The sequence below is a fragment of the Mirounga leonina genome, unplaced genomic scaffold (assembly GCF_011800145.1).
Source record: "Mirounga leonina isolate KUSES-001 unplaced genomic scaffold, KU_Mleo_1.0 Mir_173, whole genome shotgun sequence".
NCBI lineage: Eukaryota > Metazoa > Chordata > Mammalia > Carnivora > Phocidae > Mirounga > Mirounga leonina.
This window is the reverse complement of record NW_023270447.1, coordinates 17,991,491-18,015,623: the sequence shown is the minus strand read 5'-3', so window position 1 is coordinate 18,015,623 and position 24,133 is coordinate 17,991,491. Positions and strand designations below refer to the sequence as shown.

The 24,133-nt window shown below is 36.2% G+C and overlaps 1 protein-coding gene across 1 annotated transcript in view; it reads left to right on the top strand.

Annotated features, from left to right (window-relative positions):
• The window catches only part of BRDT (bromodomain testis associated), a 68,557-nt gene that overhangs the window by 12,548 nt on the left and 31,876 nt on the right, over window positions 1-24,133 (top strand). Inside the window, exons 4-13 of the mRNA XM_035020141.1 lie at window positions 6,080-6,252; window positions 6,801-7,154; window positions 11,225-11,353; window positions 12,266-12,454; window positions 13,277-13,446; window positions 13,525-13,817; window positions 13,899-14,012; window positions 14,122-14,271; window positions 22,063-22,125; window positions 22,968-22,997. Of these exons, the coding sequence (XP_034876032.1) occupies window positions 6,080-6,252; window positions 6,801-7,154; window positions 11,225-11,353; window positions 12,266-12,454; window positions 13,277-13,446; window positions 13,525-13,817; window positions 13,899-14,012; window positions 14,122-14,271; window positions 22,063-22,125; window positions 22,968-22,997 (1,665 nt within the window). The remainder of the gene's footprint in view (window positions 1-6,079; window positions 6,253-6,800; window positions 7,155-11,224; window positions 11,354-12,265; window positions 12,455-13,276; window positions 13,447-13,524; window positions 13,818-13,898; window positions 14,013-14,121; window positions 14,272-22,062; window positions 22,126-22,967; window positions 22,998-24,133) is intronic.

The window sequence follows — 24,133 nt, the reverse complement described above, 5'->3', positions numbered from 1 at the left end:
CTCCAGGTCGGGCCTGTCTCTGCCCTTTGTGCTTCTAAAACCACCAGCCGCTCCCAGTTCGTGCACACGTGTGACCCCGCTACTCCGGGTTTCCGCCCCAGGGGCTGCAGTTGCACAGGTTCAACCCCGCCGCTCCGGGTTTCCGTCGGGGGCTGCAGTTCGCAGGTGCGACCCCACCGCTCCGGGTTTCCGCCCCGGGGGCTGCCCTAGAGTCCTTTCCCTGCCGCTACTGGTCTGCGAGTCTGTGCCCTGTATGCAGCACACGAGGCTGTCACTCACCGGCGGTGTAGGATCCCCACGGCCAGGCACCCTCCCGCTGCCGTTTATCCTCCGATATCTGCCTGCGGAATCACGGCTCCCTGCTTCGTACCTCAAAACCAACCACCTACAATATTCTGTTTGTAGAGATCCAGATCTTCTTACATCTCAGGCTGGTTTCGTGGGTGCTCAGAGTGGTCTGGTGGATATCCAGCTCAATTCCAGGGACCAGTTGAAATAGGGTCCCCTACTCCTCCGCCATCTTTCCCCCCTCCTCCTGAAACAAAAACTTTTGCCATCTTGGAGTTTATATTCTAGTCAAAAAAGAGAGGCAAACAAACCTGATGGGTTCTGAGTGGGCCTAATTGAGAAGTTAAGATTTGAACAAAGAAGAACATTCCAGGCAGAGGGATCAGCTAGAGCAAAGGTCTGTAACAGGATCCTTTCCTCTTCTGTCACTTTGGGCCATTGCCTTCATGACCTGGATCTTCCCTCTAACCTCTTCACCTTGTCAAGGATTTTATTCCTTTGGTTATCCCCTTTGTTTCGTATATCATTAATCTCTCCTTTGTAGACTTAGTCTCATTACTCCATAAACAGGCTCTAATATCTTGTCTTTAAAGTTCATCTTTTACTTGTCTCTTTGCAGCTACTGTCCCATTTTTTTGTTTTTCTCTTATACATTCATGAACTCACTTCAGTATAGGTTTTAGCCTCACTACATCACCAAGAAGATTCTTACCACACCACCTAAAAAGTTCTTGTCAGTCATGGTCTCTTACAGTCTTGATGTGGCAAATTTAAGTAATATTTTTCTATTCTCATTTTACTTGACCTCTGTCAGTATTTGCATTAGAAGGCTACTATCTCTTTCTTTTCTTTTCATTGATTAAAGAATGCACATTTTATTATTCTTAAGTCCAAAAATAGAATATCTGTTACCTTATTACAGTTTTGATTTTTTTTTCTCACCAAATCAAATTTTATTCCATCAAGGCAGACACTGGTAAGTAGATAGGTATTTATCGTAACAGTTGGTTGTAGAAAAGTTTACTATGTTCACCCTCTTTAATTTAAATTCAATTAATAACATATAGTGCACTATTAGTTTCAGAGGTAGAGTTCAATGATTCATCAGTCTTATATAATACCCAGTGCTCATCACATCACATGCCTTACCCACTGTCCATCACCCAGTTAACCCACCCACCCCCACCCCTCCAGCAACCTCAATTTGTTTCCTATGATTAAGAGTCTCTTATGGTTTGTCTCCCTCTCTGATTTTGTCTTGTTTTATTTTTTCCTTTCTTCCCCTTTGATCCTGTTTTGTTTGTTAAATTCCACATAGGAGTGAGATCATACGATAATTGTCTTTCTCTGACTTATTTCACTTAGTATAATACCCTCTAGTTCCATCCACATCATTGCAAATGGCAAGATTTCATTTTTTTTTTTTGATGGCTGAGTAATATTCCATGGTATACATATACCACACCTTCTGAATCCATTCATCTGTTGATGGACATCTGGGCTCTTTCCATAGTTTGGCTATTGTGGACGTTGCTGCTATCAACATTGGGGTGCAGGTGCAGGTGCGCCTTCGGATTACCACATTTGTATCTTTGGGGTAAATACCCAGTAGTGCAATTGCTGGGCCATAGGGTAGCTCTATTTTCAACTTTTTGAGGAACCTCCATACTGTTTTCCAGACTGGCTGCACCAGCTTGCATTCCCACCCACAGTGTAGGAGGGTTCCCCTTTCTCCACATCCTCACCAACATCTGTCATTTCCTGACTTGTTAATTTTAGCCATTCTGACTGGTGTGAGGTGGTATCTCATTGTGGTTTTGATTTGTATTTCCCTGATGCCGAGTGATGTTGAGCACTTTTTCATGTGTCTTTTGGTCATTTGGATGTCTTCTTTGCAGAAATGTCTGTTCATGTCTTCTGCCCATTTCTTGATTGGATCATTTGTTCTTTGGGTATTAAGTTTAAGTTCTTTATAAATTTTGGATACTAGCCCTTTATCTGATATGCCATTTGCACATATCTTCTCCCATTCCATAGGTTTCCTTTTAGTTTGTTGACTTTTTCCCTTGCTGTGCAGAAGCTTTTTATCTTCATGACGTCCCAATAGTTCATTTTTGCTTTTGTTTCCCTTGCCTTTTGCGATGTGTCTAGCAAGAAGTTGCTGCAGCTGAGGTCGAAGAGGTTGCAGCCTGTATTCTCCTCAAGGATTTTGATGGATTCCTGTCTCATATTTCAGTTTTTCATCCATTTCGAGTCTATTTTTGTGTGTGATGTAAGAAAGTGGTCCAGTTTCATTCCTTTGCATGTGGCTGTCCAATTTTCCCAACACCATTTGTTGAAGAGGCTATCTTTTTTCCATTGGATATTCTTTCCTGCTTTGTCAAAGATTAGTTGACCATAGAGTTGAGGGGCCATTTCTGGGTTTTCTATTCTGTTCCATTGATCTATTTGTTTTTGTGCCAATACCATACTGTCTTGATGATTATAGCTTTGTAATAGAGCTTGAACTCTGGAATTGTGATACCATCAGTTTTAGTTTTATTTTTCAACGTTCCTTTGGCTATTTGGGGTCTTTTCTGGTTCCATACACATTTTAGGATTATTTGTTCCAGCTCTGTAAAAAAAAAAATTGATGGTATTTTGATAGGGATTGCACTGAATGTGTCGATTGCTCTAGGTAGCATAGACACTTTAATAGTATTTGTTCTTTCAGTCCATGAGCATGGCAGGTTTTTCCATTTCTTTGTGTCTTCCTCAGTTTTTTTCATGAGTCTTTTATAGTTTTCTGAGTACAGATCCTTTACCTCTTTGGTTAGATTTATTCCTTAGGTATCTCATGGTTTTTGGTGCAATTGTAAATGGGATCGACTCCTTAATTTCTCTTTGTTCTGTCTCAGTGTATAGAGATGCAACTGATCTCTGTGCATTGATTTTATATCCTGCCACTTTGCTGAATGCCTGTATGAATTCTAGCAATTTTGGGGTGGGGTCTTTTGGGTTTTCCACATAGAGAATCATGTCATCTGCAAAGAATGAGAGTTTGACTACTTCTTTGCCAATTGGGATGCCTTTTATTTCTCTTTGTTGGCTGATTGCTGAGGCTAGGACTTCGAGTAGTATGTTGAACATCAGTGGTAATAGTGGACATCCCTGCCATATTCCTGACCTTGGGGGAAAGCTGTCAGTTTTTGCCCACTGAGAATGCTATTTGCTGTGGGCTTTTTATATATGGCTTTTATGATGATGAGGTATGTCCCCTCTATCCCTACTATGGGAGTTTTAATCAAGAAAGTATGCTGTACTTTGTCAAATGCTTTTCCTGCATCTATTGAGAGGATCGTGTGGTTCTTGTCCTTTATTTTATTGATGTATTGTATCCACATTGATTTTGCAGATGTTAAACCACCCTTCCAGCCCAGGAATAAATCCCATTTGGTCGTGATGAATAATCCTTTTAATGTACTCTTTCTTGAAATGCCTTTATTCTTGGTGCACACTCTAATTTTGTGAGTTTACTTTCCATTGTGTAGTACTCTTACTTATCCTTTTCTATTAAACCTCTAAAATATTGGAGTTTTCTTTTCAGGGCTTGATATTAGATATTCTTTTTCTAAATTCCATCTGTATGCTATTAATCCCCAAATTATGTCTCTAATATGGCCACTGGACATTTCCACTTGGATGTCTTATACACATCTTATCATTTAACTGGCTCACAGTTAAATACTGATATTCCTCAGATTATTCCGTGTAACAGAAAATGCTACTAATACACAGTTATTCAAGCCAGAATAGTAGAAGTTGTCCTTGATTCCTTCCTTCCTCTGATTCTTTCTCACATTCTGTTCCATAGTAAGTCATTTGTATTCAACCCTCAATTTGTTTTTGCAATTATCCTAGGTCAGGCTACCATCTTCTTATTCCCTGTGATCCTGATTATTCTGTGTGGTCTATTGTCTATATAATAGCAAAGGCAGTATTTTAAAAATAAACTAGAATACATCATTAGCCTACTTAAAGCCTCTCTTTAGCTTCCCCTGTTAAAATGAAGTCTGAATTCCTACTGTGGCTCTTTGTGATCTGGTATTTGCCCAATTCTCCATTCTCATCTTGAGCTACTTTCTTCTCATTCCCTGGTTTTCCCTACTGATTGTCTCGAAATACATTTTTACTGCCACCCCATTCTCTGACTGGCTACTTCTTATCTTTATGGTAACATCTTAATTGGTACCTCTTCAGAGAGGCCTACTTGGCTTATCTTCTTTATAGTAGGTCTCTGCCTTAATTTAGTCAGCACCCTATTTATTTCCATTCTAGCAGTCAACATCACTTGTAATCAATTTGATTGTTTTTTTTTTTCTATTTCTTACACTAGACAGTGTGCTCACCAAGGACAGAAACTGTGTCTATCTTGTTCATTATTGTGCTCTAGCACCTAGAAAGGTGGCTTGATACATAATGGCATGCAATAGATGTTCATGGGGTCCTCTTACATTCCAAGTTATGTATTAGGCACAAGAGATATTGTAGAGATTGAAACAAAAAGTTCCCTTCCCCTCTCAGAGCTTTTTTTTTTTTTTTTTTTTAAGATTTTATTTATTTATTTGACAGAGAGAGACACAGCGAGAGAGGGAATACAAGCAGGGGGAGTGGAAGAGGGAGAAGCAGGCTCCACGCAGAGCAGGGAGCCCGATGCGGGACTCGATCCCAGGACCCTGGGATCATGACCTGAGCCAAAGGCAGTCGCTTAACCGACTGAGCCACCCAGGCGCCCCCCTCTCAGAGCTTTTTGTTCTAGTTCAGGAAATTAGTAAAATTAAGTAAATGTGAGTATTCCTCATTATACTTAGCCGTGTTTAGCTCCTGAGTTCAAAGAGCCACAGTTGGGATATCAAAAGATACGAGGTTATCTCAATCTATTTGGTTCCTAAGTTTTAATTTGTGGATAATGAGAACTCAGAGATTGAGGAATACAAGCCCCCCCCTTTTTTTTTAAGATTTTATTTATTTATTTATTTGACACATAGAGTGAGAAAGAGAGCACAAGCAGGGGGAGTGGCAGGCAGAGGGAGAGGGAGAAGCAGGCTCCCGCTGAGCCTGATGTGGGGCTCAATCCCAGGACCCTGGGACCATGACCTGAGCCAAAGGCAGATGCTTAACCGATTGAGCCATCCAGGCGCCCCAACCCTGTCTTAAAATATATTCAAACCTTTTTGGTTCCTGAGTTTGTTAAGCAAGAATTCGGAGAGTCGGGGATACCTATATGCTGCATGTCAAATGTGATAATGGCAGGAAAAAAGTAAGAATAAGAGAACAAAGGAGTGGGGTTGAAAGACAGTTGTTTTACATAGGATGGCCTGAGAAGGTAACATTTCAGTAAAGGTATGAAGGGAATTTGGAGTGAGCCATGAGGATATCTCCTTCCAGGCAGAGAGAATAGTCTGCTTCTGCTTACCAAATTTGAGGATTTGTGGCAGGCCAGTAGGCTGAAGTGAAATAAGTGAAGGGGGCAATGATAGGAAGTAAGGTTGAAGGAGGGTGGTGGGAGGGTGGAGGGCACATAGAGAGGTCATGCAGGTCCTTACAAAGCATTGTAGGTTTGAAGTCTCCAATATTATATCTAAACTGCTCTGACAACTGTTAGCAAGTGTGTGGGGGAGGGTTTCAAAGGGGAATGGGAGTATATTGTGCTTATATTGCTAAAAAGCTGAACTAAATGAATTAAAATAGAATATTAAGAAAAATAGTTTATATTTTACTCACATATTGACTCTGGTTCACACATTACTAGGCATTCAACATAATGTAGCAGTTCCTTCTGTTAAAGAAAAACAATCCCCCAAAGCACTAGAAAAAGTATTTAAGCCACAAGTGATTCCCTCTGTATTTCCTGAGACATCAGTTTCTCCTTCAAACATGGCACAAGATACTCCACTCAACTCTGCCTCACAAACAGTGGCCCAAGTAAGTTCACTGTAGCTTTAAAATGTTTCAATGCAAGGAGTTGTTGTGATGACTAAACCTTTTTTTTAAGTTGATATGAAAAACAATTGGGCTTCAGCTTACCACAGTTAATCTTTTTGTCTGTGTACATTTTGTAACAGAGACCTAGGATGTGAACCAAATTTTAGAGACTTCTTGGTAGAATTTGAACTGGTTTACTGTATTTTTAGTGTTAATATCAGTTGCCCAACTATCCATTCTGTGTGTTATATAACTTCTTTTGGGTTGATAATTAAAATTGTATACCATAGCTGATTTCGGATATTCAGAAACTTGTGATTGTATAACTATGACTTATTTTCCCATATATCTTTATTTATCTCAAAGGTTTACACAAAACAATTCTTTGGATATTAGGAAGAAAATACTTGAACTATTTATTTTACCTATAAAAGAGAAATTAACCTTTACTAATATTTAATAAAAGGAAGACTTGGTGCTGCTAAGTTTGAAAACTTGCTCTGAATGTCCCCTTAATTATAGTTTTTGTTGTTGTTGAATTGTTTCAGGTTACAAGGGGTGTGAAGAGGAAAGCAGATACCACAACTCCTACAACTTCAGTAGTTAAAGCAAGTGGTGAATCTTCCCCAATGCTTGCAGAAAAACAATCAGTGAAAATGCCACCTATAAAAGAAAATGTGCTGAAGACTGTTTTGCCAGATTCTCAGCAACAATGTAAAGTTGTAAAGAATGTTAAAGTGACTGAACAGTTACGGCACTGTAGTGAGATTCTTAAAGAAATGCTTGCAAAGAAACACTTATCCTATGCGTGGCCCTTTTATAATCCTGTTGATGTTAATGCTTTGGGGCTCCATAACTACTATGATATTGTGAAAAATCCAATGGATCTTGGTACTATTAAGGTAAATGTTGTCCTAATAAGAGAAAGTCCTTTTCTTGATTATAAAAGTAATCTTGTCATTGTAAAAATTGTTTTAATTCAGAAAAAGATAATGAAGAAGTTTAAAATCATTAGTAAGTCGTATCACCTGGAATGAATCATGGGAAAATTTTTAAACATCTTTCTTTTTCTTCTATTCAAACATACCCATTGTTCTTTCCCACAATGTTTGAGTGACAGTATGTAATATAACTCTGTACCCTGAATTTTCACTTACTATGTTGTAAACATTTTTCTCATTATATAGTCAAGATTTTATATATATATATATATATATATTTTTTTTTTTTTAGATTTTATTTATTTATTTGACAGAGAGAGAGACAGCAAGAGCAGGAACACAAGCAGGGGGAGTGGGAGAGGGAGAAGCAGGCTTTCCGCCGAGCAGAGAGCCCGATGTGGGACTCGATCCCAGGACCCTGGGATCATGACCTGAGCCAAAGGCAGACGCTTAACGACTGAGCCACCCAGGCGCCCTCAAGATTATATTTTTAATGCATAATTCTGATGCAATTTTTTGGGGGGGATAAGGTATTTATATAGTTTCCAAACCTCTCTACACTTTTTTTTGGGGGGGGTCTTCTGCTGGCGTGGTCAGGTCTTTTAAATTATTATTTTTTAAATTTTTTTCCAAGTAAACCCTACCCCCAGTGTGGGACTCGAACTCATGACCCCTAAGATCAAGATTCAAATGCTCTACCAACTGAACCAGCCAGGCAGCCCTTAATTTTTAATCGAAGTATAGTTGACATACAATGTTTATATGATTAAGGTGTACAACACAATGATTGACAGTTCTATATTTTATGCAGTACTCACCATGAAAGTGTAGTTACCATCTGTCACCATACAATGTTATTACAATATTATTGATTATATATTCCCTGTTCTATAATTTTCATCCCCATGGCTTATTTATTTTGTAAGTAGAAGTTTGTACCTCTTAATCCCCTTTACCTATTTCTTTCATCTCCCTCTCCCTCCCTTGCAACCATCAGTTTGTTCTCAGTACTTATTAGACAGTTTCTGTGTGTATGTGTGTTTGTTTTGTTTTTTAGATTCCATATACAAGGGAGATGATATAGTATTTGTCTTCTTCTGTCTTATTTCACTTAGCATAATACCCTCTAGGTCAAACCATGTTGTTGCAGGTGACAAGATCTCATCCTTTTTTATGGCTGAGTAATATTTCACTTGGGTGTGTGTGTGTGTGTGTGTGTGTGTGTGTGTGTGTGTGACATCTTTATCCATTCATCTATTGATGGACTCTGAGGTTGCTTCCATACCTTGGCTGTTGTAAGTAATACTGCAATATACTTACATATATTTTTTTTGAATTAGTGTTTTTGTTTTCTTATATGAACTATTTATGTATCTTGGATATTAACCCTGTATCAGATATATAATTTGTGCATCTTTTGTCCCATTCAGTTGGTTGCCTTTTTTTTTTTTTTTAAAGATTTTATTTATTTATTTGAGAGAGAGAATGAGATAGAGAGCATGAGAGGGGGGAGGGTCAGAGAGAGAGGCAGACTCCCTGCTGAGCAGGGAGCCCGATGCGGGACTCGATCCCGGGACTCCAGGATCATGACCTGAGCCGAAGGCAGTCGCTTAACCAACTGAGCCACCCAGGCGCCCCCAGTTGGTTGCCTTTTTGTTTTCTGATATTCTTCACTGTGCAAAAGCTTTTTTGTCTGATGTACTTTATTTTTGCTTTTGTTTCCCTGGCCTGAGGGGGAAATGTTGCTAAGGCCCATGTTCAGGAGATTACTACCTGTGTTTTCTTCTAGTTTTATGGTTTTTATGTTTCATTTAGGTCTTTAATCCATTTTGAATTTATTTTTATATATAGTTTAAGAAGGTGGCTCAGTTTTCCTTCTTCTGCACATTAACTGTCTAGTTTTGCAGCACCATTTGAAGAGACTGTCTAGTCCCCATTGTATTTTTGCCTCCTTTGTCATAGGTTAACTGACCATATAAGTGTTGATTTATTTCTGGGCTCTCTGTCCTGTTCTGCTGATGTATCAGTCTGTTTTTATGCCAGTACCACACTGTTTTGATTACTGTAGATTTGTAATGTATATCTTGAAATCTGGGATTGCAGTACCTCTAGTTATGTTCTTAAGATTGCTTTGGTGATTCAAGGTCTTTGTGGTTCCTTAACAATTTTAGGATTATTTGTCCTAGGTCTATAAGAACTACTATTGGTATTTTCATAGGGATTGCATTAAATCTGTAGATTGCTTTGGGTGGCATGGACATTTTAACTGTTCTTCCAGTTCATGAGCATGGTTTATCTTTCCGTTTATGTCTTCACTTGTTTTTCATCAGTGTCTTATAATTTTCAGAGTTACAGGTCTTTTATTCTCTTGGTTAGATTCATTCCTAGGTTTATTTTTGTTTTTGCTGCTGCTTCTTGTCTGATTGCTGCAGCTAGAATTTTTAGTACTATGTTGAGTAAAAGTGGTGAGCATGGACATCCTTGTTCTTGGTCTTAGAAGAAAAGCTTTCAGTTTTTCACCATTGAGTATGATGTTAGCTGGGTTTTTCATATATGGCATTTATTATACTGAGGTATATTCCCTTCAAAATACACTGTTGAGAGTTTTATCATGAACAGATTTGAATTCTGTCAGATTTTTTTCTGCATTTATTGAGATGACTGTATGGCTTTTATCCTTCATTTTGTTCATGTGTTGTATCCCATTGATTGATTTGCAGATATTGAATCATCCTTGCATTCCTGGGATAAATCCCACTTGATTATGGTGAATGAATTCTGCTTATATTTTGTTGAGGATTTTTACATCTATGTTCATCAGGGATATTGACCTGTAATTTTTTTTAATTTTTGTAGTGTCTTTGTTGTTTTGGTATCAGGGTGATGCTGGCCTCATAGAAGGAATTTGGAAGTTTTTCTTCCTTTTCAATTTTTTTTTTTAATAGTTTGAGGAAGTTAGGTATTAACTCTTTAAATGTTTGGTAGGATTCACTTGTGAAGCCATGTGGTCCTCAACTTCTGTTTCTTGGGAGTTTTTGATTACTTATTTAATTCCATTACTAGTAATTGGTCTGTTCAGATTTTCTATTTCATCATGACTTAGTCTTCGAAAATTGTATGTTTCTGGGAATTTATCCATTTCTTCTAGGTTATCTTAATTTGTTGTCCTATTATTTATTTTTTTTAAAGATTTTATTTATTTATTTGTCAGAGAGAGACGGAACACAAGCAGGGGGAGTAGGAGAGGGAGAAGCAGGCTTCCCGCTGAGCAGGGAGCCTGATGCGGGGCTCGGTCCCAGGACCCTGGGATCATGACCTGAGCCGAAGGCAGACGCTTCACCGACTGAGCCACCCAGGCACCCTCCTATTATTTTTTTGTAATAGTCTCTTATCCTTTGTATTTCTGTGGTTCAGTTGTTACTTCTCTTTCATTTCTGATTTTGAGTCCTCTCTTTTTTTGATGTGTCTGGTTCAAGGTTTATCAGTTTTGTTTTATTTCAAAGGATTGGCTCTCGGTTTCATTGGTCTTTTCTATTGTTTTTTTTTTTAGACTCTTTATTTCAGCTCTGATCTTTATTATTTCCTTCCTTTTACCAATTCTGTTCAATTTTAAATGTCTTTTCATTTTGAGGAAAATTTTAATAAAAACCTTTATTTAAATCAAGGTTGGTTTAAGGACTTTATCTTTTCATTGCTTTCCTAGAATCATACTTGTCTAAGATTATCTGGAAATGCACTGTTTTCCTGCTTTTGTGATTTTGTTCCTGTTCTTTTTTTTTTTTTTTTTTACTCTTGGAATATCCTCCTTATCTCTACTTGTCAAAATTCATTGGATATTTTCAAAGTCAAAAAATACAAAACAAATATAGCAGAATTTTAACAATTATCAAATTTGGAGGGTGGGTATCTGGTTTTGGTATTACCTGTGTTCTTCTGTATGTTTCAACTATTTCATAATATAAATAATATAAATGCTCAAATGATTATTAAACTATGTTGTTTGTGAATCCTATAATTTTTCCTTAATTTAGGGAAAAATGGACAACCAAGAATATAAAGATGCATATGAATTTGCTGCAGATGTTAGATTAATGTTCATGAATTGCTACAAATACAATCCTCCAGATCATGAAGTAGTGACAATGGCAAGAATGCTCCAGGTAACTTGATAGGTGTGCTCTGAAAGTGAGTTTTCTCTGAACATAATTTGGAAATTTTATTTTATTTTTTTAAAAGATTTTATTTATTTGAGAGAATGAAAATGAGAGAGATCACAGAGGGAGAGGGAGAAGCAGACCCACCACAAAGCAGAGAGCCCGATGCAGGGCTTAATCCCAGGACCCTGAGATCCTGACCTGAGCTGAAGGCAGATGCTTAACTGACTGAGCCACCCAGGCACCCCTAGTTTGGAAATTTTAGAACCACAACTCAAAAGATAAAGAATGCCCACTTCCCAAATATAAAGCACAATTTATTAAGTAAATTGACTCTTAAAATGTAGGGGTTGTTTTTGAGGTAGAGCACACATTAGTAGCAAATCTTCTAAGGAGGCTGCCTTACACGTAGAGGATATTGGGGAAATATTAGTGAAGAGGGGATAGTAGATAGCTGAGATATGATTGACTAGAGCCCATATGCCCCTGAAGGTTAAGTTCTAGGACTTTTGAGTGGAATGTAGTAGAGAGGTGGAGTGGAATGTAATGGAGTGGGAGGTAGTGAAATGATGCATCATAGGGCAGGAGATCCTTGAAAGAAGGTCCTCTATACAACTTGAGAGGTCTATCTTACGTGGAAGAGAGGAGAAAAGTTCTAAGGTTGGCAGGCAAGGAAGCATGAATCTTATGTTTCTTCTTTGGTAAATCCGCCCCCCCCCCATTTTATAGAGATAAAATGGACATAAAACATTGTGTAAGTTTAAGGATATTAACATAATGATTTGATGTATATATTCTGTAATGATTATCCCAATGAAAAATAGAGTTATCAAAATATGACACTTTTGTCGAAGGGTGTTATTGCTATATTAAGTTGGAAATACAGAAAATCTTTTATAGTCTAATCTTCCATTATAGGATGTTTTTGAAATGCATTTTGCGAAAATCCCAGATGAACCTGTTGAGAGTATGCCCGTCTGCTACATCAAAACAGATACCACAAAAATCCTTGGTAGAGAAAGCAATAGTGAAGCTTCGTCTGAAGAAAACTCTTCTGGTGATTCTGAAGATGAACGAGTTCAACGTCTTGCAAAGCTTCAGGAGCAGGTAGTTGATTGTATTGATAAAAGTTTTTGTATTTTCATGAGTTGTTGCTGCAGATCTATTATAAAATCGTTTTTGTAGATTAAAAGCTGTTACATTTAGATCACTTTACAACTGTGGCTTTATTTACTTCTTGGCACATTTGTAATGTTTAATAGTCTTTCTTACCCAAAGATCTATGTTTCTTAAAATCCTGTTATCATTCTAACCACAATGAGTTTATTCTCGTTGAAATGAATTATATGACATAATCCAAGATATTTTATGGATGAGTTTTTGTTCAACATTGTTACCTTTTATGATAAAATGTTAAGCTGCTCCTAGCTCAAGCCTGAAAAAAAACAATTAGAAAGTTGAGATTAGGGCCCCTGGGTGGCTCAGTCATTAAGCGTCTGCCTTCGGCTCAGGTCATGATCCCAGGGTCCTGGGATTGAGTCCCACATTGGGCTCCCTGCTCAGCGGGAGGCCTGCTTCTCCCTCTCCCACTCCCCCTGCTTGTGTTCCCTCTCTCGCTGTCTCTCCCTCTGTCAAATAAATAAAATCTTTAAAAAAAAAAAAAAAAGTTGAGATTACCTGGAAATGTTAATTTTCATGGTCTGTTTTTAGTTGAATATCTAAGTTTATGAGTTGAGCACATGATAGTATTTCTGATTTAATGTATGCCCTTCAAAATAATGAATTTATGGAATGAAATAAGAACTTAAAGGAAATGTAATATGAAATGAATTTCAGAAGGATAGGCTTGACTTGAGTGCCTTCATTTTTTTCCTAATGTGTTTAATTATTTAGAGCCATGAATGTTCAAAGAATTTTTTTCTTTATTAGCTGAAAGCTGTTCATCAACAGCTGCAGGTTCTCTCCCAAGTCCCTCTCCATAAGCTAAAGAAAAAGAGTAAGTCTAAAAGGGAAAAGAAGAAAGAAAAGGCTAATAACAGAGATGAAAATCCAAGAAAAAAGTTTAAGCAAGTGAAATTAAAGGGAAAGTCCAAAAACAAGTAAGTATCTTTTATAATACCTTATTCATATAATAATATTATCTAACATAAATTTGACTAAATTTAATTTTTGTTCAGTCAGCCAAAGAAGAGGAGGAAACAACAGGTGTTTGCTCTGAAACCTGAAGTTGAGGGTAATGCTAAGCCTATGAACTATGATGAGAAAAGGCAGCTAAGCTTGGATATAAACAAACTCCCTGGAGAAAAACTTGGGCGAGTCGTTCATATAATACATTCAAGAGAGCCATCTCTGAGAAATTCCAACCCTGACGAGATAGAGATAGACTTTGAAACACTGAAAGCATCAACACTGAGAGAACTGGAAAAGTATGTTGCCGCATGTCTGCGAAAAAGACCGCTAAAACCTCATGGTACGTATTTCTCACAGTAGAAATCAGTCTGCTATTTGCGTTAGTTTTTGGTAATACTTCTTTCCCTCTTAAATCACATAGGTAAGAAAATAACAAAGTCCAAAGAAGAATTTCATTCACAGAAAAAACAGGAGTTGGAAAAGCGGTTGCTGGATGTCAATAATCAATTAAATTCTAGAAAATGTCAAACAAAACGTAGGTGGCAGTTTCTTATGTGTTTTGTTTGTTCGGTTTTGTTTTGTTTTTTGATGTTCCTGTGCTACTGAATTCGACGGGCAGTGTAATGTGCTTCCCCGTTTTGTAGCTGAGAAAGCGCAGCCCCCCCCGGCTGTTGGCAGTGGTTCCCGGCTGAGCGAGAGCAGCAGCAGCAGCGGGGGCGGCAGCAGCAGCTCCTCGGAGACCGAGAGCCGTAGCAGCGAGTCAGGCTCGTCCGGCAGCAGTGATTCCGAATCAGGTTAGCTGTCCCCTTAAGTCTACTTCTGTCGGCGGGAACATTTTTTCCTTGTAGTATTGAGACTTCTGTTTTGTAAGAAATGTTTGTCCCTCACCCAGAACCTATGGTTTGGATGCCATGCTTATTATTTAATTGCGTGTTGACAATCTTACTGTTTTCTTTAAAAGAGATACTGTGTAAAATGAAACTTCATATTATATGTATAAGACTTACAGGTTTGTAATGTTGAGAAGTTTACTAAAGGTGGGAGATCGTTTCTTAATATATAATACCACATCTTAATACGAGAAAATAACAAATAATAAAATTCCGATCTTCACTTCTTTTTATAAAATTTAAAAAATATTTGAGGACATCCTTCACTTTACTCTCCATGATCTGTCAGACCAACTCTAATGTTGCAAAGTATGTCCTATTGCGACGATACATTCTAAATTGAATAATCACTTGGAATTAAGAAACCAGTCATCCCAGAAAATGTTTAAAGCAGAATTTTATTCACTTTTGTTTTCTTCATTATAGAATATTATTTTCCATTTCTAGAAAAATGTACTTCAAATTGAGATTTTCAGTTATGCTGAAGTACCATATTACCTTGGGTGGTTTAGCATCAGCTGTATCAAGCTTAATTCAGTCATGTTTTCTTTGTGCTCTTTCATTGATGGTTATGTAGTTAACAAGTAATCACTGCCCCAAGGATACTGACTTGGCAGTGGCATCCCACTATTGTCCACCAAAAGGCACATTCAGAATATCAGGCACTTTTGTGCCTAAAATTTTGCTTTATTTTAAATTAGATGTTTTCTGTTTGTCATGAAATTTAGTTCTCTTTTAAAAAAATATCCTGCACAGAATATTGTCAAATCAGTGATTCTTACCATTTGTAAGAATATCCCTCTTATTTCAGTCTGGTAGTAAGGGTCTGCTGGCTTGCAGTACATTCTGGTTCACTTTTGGTTCTGTTTAGTTTGCATTTATGTGGTGCTGATTGTTGCATTTTGTTTTTACATTTCTAAAGTAAAATTTTTGTTATAATAAAAAATTTTTACTTTTGTTGGAATTTGTCATAGTAAATTTTTAAATTATTTTTGGGCTCTGATTATACATTATTTCCTTATATTTGACTTTAAAGCATAAAACAATGCTGGAAAAGTATTTTAAATTGTAATTAGCATTTGTAATTTCATCTAATAAAGCATTTGTGGCCTAATAAGTTAGAGCACTTTGTCTTTTATTTGTAGGATAAAACTGAGTTATCCAATTATGTATTGGCTACTGATCAATAAATGCCTTGAGCATTAGTGGAAAAGTACTCTATACAGAGTGCTTCAATAGAGGTATTCAAAAATACCTTAATTTTAATTTGAATTATCAATTTCTGATAGATTCTTCCAATACATTGCTTGAAGGAAAGATGTTTATCATCTACTATGTGTTCTTAAAGTGGCGTAATATATGTTTTCCTGACTTTCTAGTGGAATAACTTGGCCTCAGAAATATAATTTTTTTAACACATTTGTGTTGAATTTTTATTTTATGACTGGCGTTCTTGTTTAATGTCATCTTTTTCAATAACAGGGACTGTTTTTGAAAACACTGTTAAAAAATCAAAGCAACACATTTTTATATTTCAACTTACCTTATGGATAGTGTATAGGTTTGTGGTGCTAAGGTCAGTTTGTCTTCTAACATGATAGTATGGGTTAGCATTTTTCTTTGAAAATTTTGTTTTATAAACTTTGAAACTATGTACTTGATTCAAGAAACACTATATGTACAATGTGCAGTTATAAATTGCAAACACAATGGCTACCTTAAATGAGCATTAAGTTCTGTTTGGATTTTTTTGTTTATTTTACTTGTTTAACAAAATAAATTAGTGAAGCAATAGGACCTTTGTCCTAAATATTAACTTTAATTGTATGCATTAAAATAATGTAAGGCTTTTAATTTTTAGTGTGTAATCTAAGAACATTTCTCACTTGAACAACAAAAACCCTAAATAAAAGGATTGTAAATTATGAAAATAATTGTCAGACCATATCAGTAGCGGCACTTAAGTAAAAATAATACCATCCTTAAGTATGTACATGACATTCTCAAGGAGCAGATGACGAATCCCAAGTATGTATAAGTCTCAGGGTGGAGGGAAATGGAATTACTGAGAAAATACAATTTGTGAAAATTAGGAATATTAGCAAAAACTTTATCTGTTATATAAGTAAAAATTAACTGAAAATATACATAAAATTTTGTAGCTTTAAAGTTTATTATGATTTGCCCAGAACTGAAACTTACGGTTGGAAAATCTTCATTACCATAACTCTGGTTAATGAGGCTTTTGATTATTCAAGATAGGAGATAAGAATATAAGTTCATTTCTTCAAAATGTTAATAGAGGAAGCTTCTCTGAAAGCTTTTGTGAGAAATTCTTTCCTGATAGAAGGATATTGACCTTTAGCAATTTTTTCTTAATCTGTTTTTTTAATACCTGCCTTTTGGAATTTTTTATAGCAGTTTGATTGTATGCAGTTTTCTAAGCAAGTCATAATCTTTTGTAATTTTGGTTATCAAGGATAAAGCTCTATATTAACTTTTCTTAATTCCCTAGTATTATTGAGTCATATGGTTCTTCAGTTATCCTATATTATGAGTTGGTCTGTCTTTACTGCAGTAGCATTCTGTTCAGATGTGTGAAATGGGTGTGCAAAATGTTTGAAAGGTAACATCTGTGAAAAACATTTAAGTGTTGTAAATTGTGTTACAGTTGTTCATTCTACATTATTTAAATGATTATCTTCTCTGTATTCTCAAACCTTATTTTATGCACTTTTGAAAAATACAGACTTAATTCTCCTTTATCAAATAGGATTAATAAAATGGCAGAGCTATGATTTCCAGGGAAAGTTTGACTTAAAAATTCTTTAACATTTCAAACAAGGTATTAAATTAGTTCCAAAATAGAGTTGGAATGAAATCTCAAATCTTTGAAAAATATAAATGAGCTATCTGGGGTAGAAGCAGTACTTGATTGCAGATGTGTTGTAATTTGGCTTTATCATTTAAATTATTTTCTTGGGTGCCTGGGTGGCTCAGATGGTTAAGCGTCTGCCTTTGGCTCAGGTCATGATCCCAGGGTCCTGGGATCGAGTCCCGCATTGGGTTCCCTGCTCAGCAGGGAGCCTGCTTCTCCCTCTGCCTCTCTCTCTCTCTGTCTCTTATGAATAAATAAAATCTTTAAAAAAATGAATAAATAAATAACTTTCTTGACTGACAACAGTATATGGAAATTGTCATGTGTAGATTAGTCAAGAACATTTATTAAACATTGGTATAAATACAAAGCTTTCCTAAATTATTTTTCATAACTATCAAAATATCACCAAATGTCAGATCAAAGATGTTAATGAGGTTTAACAATAAAATGAATTCCAGATGCGTCTTATATGCTGTTAGCTGGGCTCTGCCTAGTTACATGCACATAACCTGTTGAGAGTTTTCTAATGTTCAACAACTATGGCTATCTTGAGTGTTATAATAGGAGGAATATAATTAATAGATTCAATCGTGTGGTCAGTATTACTGAGAAACAAATGGGAACAGCTCATTGGTAGTAGTGCTTTTGATAGAAATCTTGTAGGAAATAACTTTAGGAACTGTCTAAATGTAAGCTCAAATACTTGATTAGTGTAGAATAGAATATTTTTCAGGAACGTTTATAGTTTGTTTTTTTAAAGATTTTATTTATTTATTTGACAGAGAGAGACACAGCGAGAGAGGGAACGCAAGCAGGGGGAGTGGGAGAGGGAGAAGCAGGCTTCCCGCTGAGCAGGGAGCCCAGTGCGGGGCTCCATCCCAGGACCCTGGGACCATGACCTGAGCCGAAGGCAGACGCGTAACGACTGAGCCACCCAGGCGCCCCCCGTTTATAGTTTCAATTGTTTAATACTTACACACAAAGAAACTCAGTGGTTATGACATCAATTCTTTACCTGATTAAGACAAAGTTAATTTGTCACTTCATTTGTTAGACTTTTTGCTCTTATTGGCTTCAGTGTAGTTTCAGAGAATGAAATTTATGAAGTTCTTTAACAGTTTCTTTTTTAAAAAACTTACTTATTCATGGGTGACTTACAAACAGGAATAAAACAATTTCTCATTTTAGTTCTACAACACAGGTTTTCTGTAAAAGTGACAGGATGTGATTTTTTTCATGCAAGGGAAAAAGGACAAAAAGGACCCGGTTGAGGTCTGGATTTTGTTTTAACTCTTTAGGAGGAGGATGGGTTAGTGAATGTAGGAAGTATGAAATGACAGTTGGGGATAATCTTTGCCATTTAAGAGAAATGATCAGAGTTTATCATTCAGATTTTTTAAACTTTATGACTTCCTCATCAACTAAAGCGTTTTCAGAGCAAAAGCACCAGAAAGATAAATTCAAAGACCCAGGCTTGATTAAAAACTTACATATATTGAGGTCCATACTTGAGCCTTTGAGTCTTCGAAATTATTGATGAATTTTGTCTTGTGCATTTAAAAATTTTCTGTTTGGGCACCTGGGTGGCTCAGTTGGTTAAACGACTGCCTTTGGCTCAGGTCATGATCCTGGAGTCCCGGGATCAAGTCCCGCATCGGGCTCCCTGCTCAGCAGGGAGTCTGCTTTGCCCTCTGACCCTCCCCCCTCCCATGCTCTCTCTATCTCATTCTCTCTCTCAAATAAATAAATAAAATCTTTTAAAAAAAGTTCTTTTTCTGTTCAAAATGGGTCTTCCTGAATAAGCCATCTCTCTAGAATAGTGTTTTCTCAGTACATTAATGTGCTGCCACATTTGAGAACCGCTGGTCTAGGGTTTTTTCCTTTTGTTTCCACTTTTTAACTCTAGTTATTATGATTTTGGTAAAAGGAACAGCAGTTTATAATTGGGTTGTTCTGGGGTACCTGGGTGGCTCATTTGGTTAAGTGTTCTGCCTTGGGTTCAGGTCATGATCCCAGGGTCCTGGGATCGAGCCCCACAGCATTGGGCTGCCTGCTCAGCAAGGGGTCTGCTTCTCCCTCTCCCTGCACCCCTTTCTGCCCCCGCCCCCACTCGTGCTCTCTCTCTCTCTCACTCTGCTCTCTCTCTCAAATAAATAAATAAATAAAATCTTAAAAAATAATAATTGGGTGGTCTTCTATATTAAAATAAGTACCAAATACTTCAATGAAAATTGCCAAGCAGTCTTTAAAGAAATTAAATTTTTTTAGTTCAAAAACAAATTGCTTGATTTTTTTTTTTAATCAATAGAACATGTCTTTGGTGATAAGTTTGGGCAAATCATTTAACATTTCTGGACATTCTTTCTTTCTTATAAAATAAGGTAGCAGAACCCAGGAGTGACTTCCATTTACCTTTCTAAACCCTGTACTATGTAAGAGAAGTGTGATTTATTTTTCTAATTTAAAATTTTTCAGTAATTTTTTCTGCTTATATGGTATAACATTCTGGTTTTGCACTATGGTATTCATATTCAGCTTATTAAGTTTTTTAGTCCATACTGTCTTGCTGATAATATTTGCTATCTCTGGAGCATTTATCTCAATGCTTTGCTAGGTGATGGGTATTAAACATTCTTGAATCAAATATTTGATTCCAGCTCTCTCTTTTTTATTCTATGATTAAATTTTTTGCCTTAGTCTAAAATGAAAACTTTCCAAAGTTTTATATTGAGGTTTTGGGAAAGATGTGAAAATAGAACTTATTACATAACATGCGTAAGTCTTTTGTTTGCATTTGTTTAGTAGTTCACATATATTATGCATTTGGATTTAGTAGTTCACATAAGTTATCCGATTTGAGCCTCTTAAGGTAGGTATGCATATTATCACAGTTCCCTGGAGAATTAGTTGACATTAGTATAATGTTACCATTATACTGCTCAATTCCATTAATATTTGCGAGATCTGGGGCTTCTTCACTAATTGAAATGAGATCTTAAGCTTGATAGTGAAAATGTGTATGTTGGTCTTTTAATTGCAAAGTCCAGGAACTCATAAATAAACAGTTTTACTGTACTACATTCCTGGAAAGTCAACTATGTAAGAGTAGAATGAGAACCAAAATGCTGAGTTTTAGTCTGTCATTATTCTTCTATCCATAGCCTGTAAGACTTTTATGAAACATACTGTGTTGGGTGGTTTTGACTTTTTTTTTTATTGCAGTATAATTGACATACGATAGTCTAATAGTTTCAGGTGTATAACATAGTATTCAGCATTTGTATACATTGCAAAATAATGACTACAATAAGTCTAGTTACCATTCTGGCTTTTTCAATTAAAAATTCTTTGATGCCTTTTGCTAGTGTCTTCAGACTTGGAGATGCTAAATTTTAAAATTCTGAGCTTTATTTTTATATATTAGAAAACTAAATAATGCCCTTGAATTTTTTTGGTAGAGCACTTATGTGGTATGTCATATTTTATTATACTTAAGAGTTTATATAAATCATAGAATAATGTAGTTTAGCTGCATATTTGAATAGTTAAGATAGATGTGTAGATGTTCATATAGTATATGATCATATTAATGAAGTCTGTTTTTTTTTGTTCAAAGCCGAAACCATAATTTATCCCCTAAATGTGAAAGCTCCTTAGATCTATAGCCTCAGTCTTTGCTCTCTGTATTCTTCCTTTCCACCTAACCCCCAACACTTAAATAATACTTAGTGGAGTGACATTAAGATGGTTTGTGTCATTTCAAATACTTGAATTCTTTAAATTAAAGCACTTAATTGAGTGGCATTTAGCAGTTTTAACAATGTCCAGCATCAAACATTTTAGGAGAGGAAAGAACAGTAACACATCCAGTGGAAACTGATGGCATTTCAGGAGGCAGAAGGTAATTATTAAAATTAGAATGTTTTAAGTTTGAATAAGATTTGATGTTAACCAGCTATGGTGCCCTGGAGCCTGAAGCAAATAATGCTCAGGTGGCTCATGAACACTGACCTGGAAAGATGGGTCAAGGCATTAACTGCCAGTTTGGTGCTTTACCACATTGACCTAGGCTTATGACTGGGGAGGATAGCACCAGAATCCGTTGTAAGATAAAGAAAGAGGAGCCTATGAGCACCATGTCAGAGATCTCTTTTTATATCCTACCACCAGTGTCCGCTGTAAAGGTATTTCTAAAGGTAAAGAAGGTAGTATAAAAACCATCTCTTGCTACATAGTTGAGGCTGCCAAATAGCTAGAAAGTAAAGGATTATTTGGGGTCTTTCCTATAATGCTTAGTAAGCAGAGCAGACTTTGCCATGAAATCAGATAGCTTCACTTTTCATAAAAGACTCAGATAAATGACATACCCTTCTCACAGTAAATTCTTAATTATTTAATTAAGTCCCTTATGGCTATATTTATGGCTTCTTGATAAAAGATTTTAGTATAATTCATCCTATTTGTTTAAAATCTTATCTGTGTTGTAACTTGGTCCTTTTTAAACTATTATTCAAACTCTTTACTATGCTGTTCTTTTTGCCTAAATAATCCAAATTGAAAGTTGTGAGTGGATATTTATTCCATTATGTAGAAAAGAAAATACCCCTTTTAAAAAGCAAGTATCCCTTTAGGATTTTGACTGATTCAAAGGTGAAAAACCTGGTAACTATAAGAATTTCTTGATTTAAGAGGTTGGTATTAAAGGTATTTTCTTGAAATGACCATTTTATTTCTAATATGAAAATCATTTATAATTTAAACGGTAAATTTTTAAGCTGGCAAATAATGAAATATTTCTTTATATACATTTGCAGAAATGTTTCCTAAATTTACTGGAGTAAAACAGAATGATTCTCCTAAAGAACAAGTAAAAGTAAGTTAATTCTTCATTTTCTCCTTAGAATTTTAAAATGTATGCTATGACTCACTGGTATAATAATAAATTCTTTAAAATTTGTTTTGATTTGGGCACCTGGGTGGCTTAGTTGGTTGGGCATCTGCCTTCAGATCAGGTCATGACCCCAGAGTCCCAGGATCGAACCCCTCCACCCCCCGGCTCATCAGAGAATCTGCTTCTCCCTCTCCCTGCTCGTGCTCTCTCACTCACTCTCTCAAATAAATAAAATCTTTAAAAATATATATATTTCTTCCTAAAGGAAATAGAACAGGAACTAGTTGGCTACATTTTTCTAATAAGGTATAACTGTTCTATAAATCATACAGATTAGTAGAACAAATTATAGAAGTTTGGAATTAGTCTTGAGAGTCTAAATACAGAGAGAAGGCCTTGCTTTTCTTATATGCACACAGTAGGATGTAGGCTATGTACAGTAAGGTGGAATTTCTAAAGGTACTAGGAAAATGGTAGTTAGGGTTTAAGATAAAGCTTTTAATTACCAGCTATTAATTTTAGCACATCTATGATTTGTAGTTGACATGCTTTGAAAAGGATAGAAGTAATTTTACCTGTTGTTACTAATTCAGGTTGTCATTCTCATTAAATTTTTAATCCTCTGTACCCTTCTCAAATACAGAATTATAGGTATATACCTTTATTAAATTACAAACTATTTAACATCATGTAACTAGATTAGTGGTGTACAACATAAATACCTGTCTTGAGGGAGCTCTCAGTTGTGAGAAGAAATAAAATCATATGATTAAGGGGTTGCATGATTAGTGCTATAATCTATATTCATAATTTATTGAGAAAATAAAGAAGGAACATACATACTGCCTGAAGGAGGGAGTGCTTACAACAGGTTTTAAACTACAGGGAAAAGGAAGAAATGGTTAGTACATTGACACAGATTAAGGACTTATTTTTTTATTTTTATTTTTATTTATTATTTTTTTAATATTTATTTATTTGACAGAGAGAGAGAGCACAAGCAGGGGGAGTGGCAGGCAGAGGCAGAGGGAGAAGCAGGCTCCCCGCAGAGCAGGGGGAGCCTGATGTGGGACTCCATTCCAGGACCCTAGGATCATGACGTGAGCTGAAGGCAGTTGCTTAACCAACTGAGCCACCCAGGCGCCTGAGGACTTACTTTTTTAAAACAGAGGTAGTAGCACGAAGAGAAGCAAAAAAGCACAGGAGGTGTTCCAGGAAATATGGCAACATAGGGTATTTGTAAGAGATTAGTTGGCTTGGGAAATATAATAGGGAGGGCTTTGAACACTTAGGTGAAGTGGTAACTAATATGGTAGGCAAGAGTGAGTTCTTGAAGGCTTTGAGTAAGAACAAAATACAGATAGTCTGTTGCCATAGGTATTAGAGGAATCAAAATATATCAATGAATTTTGAAAGCATACTCCATACATGGCATATAGAATGCTTTCATAATAATCTGTTTGTGGTGAGAATTTTTTCAGTGTCCCTCGCTGAGGAACAAAATGCCCTTTGATAATCAAAGAGAGAAATCTTTTAGGAATATGAATAAATGCATGTATTTGTGTTTCAAAAAGTGATTTTTTGCTGATTTAAACCTCAGCATTTGACTTTAAGTTTTGAGCTTGGGTCTGTATTATTGTTGGGATAAACATTCTTATGGCATTAGTTTTATTCAAGCTAGCATAGATAGGTATTCATTACACTTGCCTGATCTACTCATTCACTCTAACTCCTTTGTTAGATGGAGGAGAAAGACTATCTTACTCATCTCTGTACTATCTACAACTTAAAGCTTAGTAGGTAAGGTACCTGGGCTTTGGTACTATAACTTAGCTTACAACTGAATAGATGTAAGATTCTAGGTAAGTTGCTTTTATTATATCTAAGTCCTGTTGCACACTTCATATGGGGATGATAGTTATACCAAACTCATGAGATTATTGTGAGAATTGAAGAACTATATAAAGGGTTTAGCCTGGTGCCTCACACATGAT